The sequence below is a fragment of the Eimeria mitis genome, genomic scaffold (genome assembly GCF_000499745.2).
Source record: "Eimeria mitis Houghton genomic scaffold, Emh_scaff72, whole genome shotgun sequence".
Lineage (NCBI taxonomy): Eukaryota > Apicomplexa > Conoidasida > Eucoccidiorida > Eimeriidae > Eimeria > Eimeria mitis.
Window position 1 is genome coordinate 19,666 of NW_013575252.1, and position 3,254 is coordinate 22,919.

Consider the following 3,254-nt stretch of genomic DNA (forward strand, 5'->3'; position numbering starts at 1 on the left):
GCCGGAAGGCAGCGACCGAGCAAAAGCCGAGCGACGTAGGCCTTGCAGAAAGTCTTATTTTGCTTTTTTTACCAAGTACTCCGGTTGCCTAGACCGGGGGCCTGGAACCGTTCAGCTGCAGTCCTTATCCCCTAGACTGACGCAACTAACACGACCGAGAGGTCTTTAAAGGGGAAATTTTTTTAATGCGTCGCCAAGCAAATGTCTGATAGTCACCGTTTGCCCTACATGCCCGAGCCACGAGCTAAAGAAGAGCTCTCGAGTTCAAGGCAGGTAGCTACAGGCCTCAAAAACGATGAAACCAACGAAATATGCCTACATATATCGTCGGTTGTCGGCAAAATGCCCACAACGCAGATTTGCTTCGTTGGCAGATACACGAATTCCCAAACGATGCAAATCTGCACTGTCTGTCATATATAAGAATAGCTTCCAGGCATCTTCTACGCCTTGACATCATTGAAACATTTAAATAATAAGTGGAAATATGCGCTCAATTCCTTCTGCGCGTCAGCCTTGTCGTGATCTGCCTGAAAGCTTTCTCACATCTGACGAAGCAAAACAGCAAACATTTCGCATAGAAAGTCCTATGCCTTGAGGAGTTGAGTCATCAAGACTCAACATGAAGCTGTTGCTGCTTCTTGGCCTGGCTGTATGAGCATTTTGAAACAATGAGCCGAGTAGCAACGTCGTCGGGCAGCGCCACAACCGGATGTAGTCGCTTGAGGTGTTTGTCTGTATGCATCATTCCCAAGGCTGCGAGGGCAAAGAAAGTATGGAAAGCGTCAGCGATATCTCCTGGGCGATCANATGCATCATTCCCAAGGCTGCGAGGGCAAAGAAAGTATGGAAAGCGTCAGCGATATCTCCTGGGCGATCAGCGAAGCCCCCAGTTGTAAGGTCTTGGGCGAGCAAGATGAATTCGCTGAGGCGACGGCTGTCAACCCAGTTCTCGTAGCCCAGCACCTGCAGAGCTGCAAATATCCAAAATGAATAACAAACATCGGGAGCCTTCTCCGGCCGTCCGTTGAATCCTCCGCCACGGGTTTGGCGGTTCAGCAGCCACTGCGCCGTTCGCTGTCTGTCAACTACCCACAAACCTCCGCACAGGTCAAGTGCCGCTAAGCAGCAGAAAGCGGATGCTGCATGCGACTCCCCTCCTGGTACCCAGCCGAAACCTCCATCTTCATTCATCAGCTGCTGCACAAACCGCACGGCGGCGCCCGCCTCTGCTGCTCGCAGCTCCCCCAGCAGCCACAAACACGCAACGCCGCAGTACACAAAACGACTATCTGCCTCCCCCCACTCGTCCGCCATGAAGCCGCCACTCGGGAGCTGCAGACTTCGCACCCAGGCAGCAGTCTTGGCAGGGGAAGGCAGTAAGTGGAGTCGGCCTAAGCCCGACAAGAGCAGCAGTGCGTAATGCGTAGACGTAATATTCGCCTCCTGATGCAAATCCGAGCTGAAACCGCCACATGAACATAAGCAATTCAACACAAACTCGCACACGGTGTCCTCCCGAGACTCCAATAGATAATCCAAAGAAGGAACCGAAGCACATTCTGAACTGTCGCCGCCCTCTTTTGTGCTGCTGTTGCTGCTGTTGCCATCGCTGCATCTCCCCTCGCCTGGGTTTCCATTCTGGCTGTCTTTCGTTTCGGTGTTGCTGTGTTCGTGGGTCTTTTCTTGTGATGAGGCAGCACGGCTGCCGTGGCTGCAGGCGGCTGCATTCTGCTGCAGCAGCCGTTTCGTCTTTTCGCTGCGAAGTCCGAGCAGCCAAAGTGCATTGGAAGCCCAGTATGCAGCGCCCATTTTGAGCGAAACGCCGAAGAAAGCCTCGATAGTGAACGGATCGGCGCCCAAGCCCAAAAGGTACTGGGCATGCAACCGCGCGTGCAACGAGGGCCAAGAAGGATCTAACGAGATTGTTTCCGGGACTACAAGTGCTGCTGACTTCTCTATTATGCGCGAAAGTTCGGATGCTGCCGCAGTGGCGGACACAGCTGTGCCTGCGGCGGTTGCAGACGTATCTGGGGGCCCCCAAGAAGGCAGAATGAAAGCGCGTGGCTGGCCCTTGTTGGGGGCCCCTACTGTTCCCGCATTCATATTAGCCGCCCCAGAAAGGGCAATTTCCTCCTTCATCGCCATGCAGGAGTAGAACTGGTCAGTTCTCTACAGTCAGTGTTCAGGCTCGTGAACAGCCCGCCAAGAGCGGGATCAAACGTATTAAAATGCCGTTTATAGAGGAATTCCAGATATATAATCAATCTAAATTATGATGCTTTTAAAAAGACATTGTTTTTCGGCTGCCGACGAAGCAAAGAAGCCCCCGAGACGGAGAATATATGAACCGCGGTGTGTTGCGGCGGAAGCAGCAGTAACCTTGGGTTTCTGATGGTATACATGACTCTGAAGTTCCCCAAGCAAATTATAATGCTAATTTAAAGAGGAAAAGCTGCACATGCAGAACAGCCCCCAAGCAACTGAAGAAACCATGGAAGCCGCCGACGGCAGCCGAAAGCTGGTTTGGCCACGGCGCGACTGGCTTGCAGTAGATTTTGTGTATTTCTTGTTAAATAAAAAATTCTTATTTGTATTTGAACTATTTTGTCTGCGGTGAAAACGAGGTTTCTTCTCTTCTGCTGCCGACAGTAGGCGTTGCTGCACGCTGAGGCCTGTACGGCGCACCAAACGTGAAGCTGCTACAACTGCTTTCTGTGTATTCTTCGTGACCATGAACTCTATCGATAGCCAGCCAGTGCCGCTCGGCGGCAGTCGAGTGCCGGAGTCTATGGGTGGCCCCAGCTGCCAGTCATGGCAAGAGCTGGCGGAGCAGCCGCCTCAGCCGAGCGAAGGCTATGGAAAAGCATGTGATATGATCGTTGCTTTGCGCGAGCAGATCGGCTCCATGAAAAAACAACTTTCGAACCTCGCTCTCCCCATGAAGACCTACATCTATAGCACAGGTAATCCCTAGTGTGCAGGCGCGGTAGCAGCAGCCGCAGCAGGAGTCCTTCCCCTTCCTTCCTTTCCCCTGTTTACCTGCAGCTCCATTTCAAGATATAAAGGACCGTTTCTTGCTGTTCGTCTGCACTAACTTTCATTAACTCTCATATATTGCACTGTGCTGCTGCGGTGGTGTGCCAGATGCACCTGACCGGACAGCGCTCCAGCGCGCGTTGAGCTCCGTGGATGACGCAGCAGCAGCAATAGGCGCTGCCGCAGTAGCAGCAGCAGAAGCAGCAGCAGCAGAC

At 52.8% G+C, this 3,254-nt stretch overlaps 2 protein-coding genes across 2 annotated transcripts in view; one reads left to right on the forward strand and one right to left on the reverse strand.

Moving 5' to 3' along the window:
- Positions 1 to 744: 744 nt before the first annotated feature.
- Positions 745 to 2,142, reverse strand: EMH_0063570 (geranylgeranyl transferase type II beta subunit, putative; the record flags this gene model as incomplete). The annotated part of the gene is given in 2 exon segments (XM_013501609.1): positions 745 to 807; positions 811 to 2,142. Coding segments are annotated over 2 exon segments (1,395 nt in total).
- Positions 2,143 to 2,791: 649 nt separating this feature from the next.
- Positions 2,792 to 3,254, forward strand: part of EMH_0063680 (uncharacterized protein) — a gene marked incomplete at both ends in the record, with an annotated part of 1,129 nt that continues 666 nt past the window's right edge. The window contains 2 exons of the mRNA XM_013501610.1: positions 2,792 to 2,966; positions 3,148 to 3,252. Of these exons, the coding sequence (XP_013357064.1) occupies positions 2,792 to 2,966; positions 3,148 to 3,252 (280 nt within the window). The remainder of the gene's footprint in view (positions 2,967 to 3,147; positions 3,253 to 3,254) is intronic.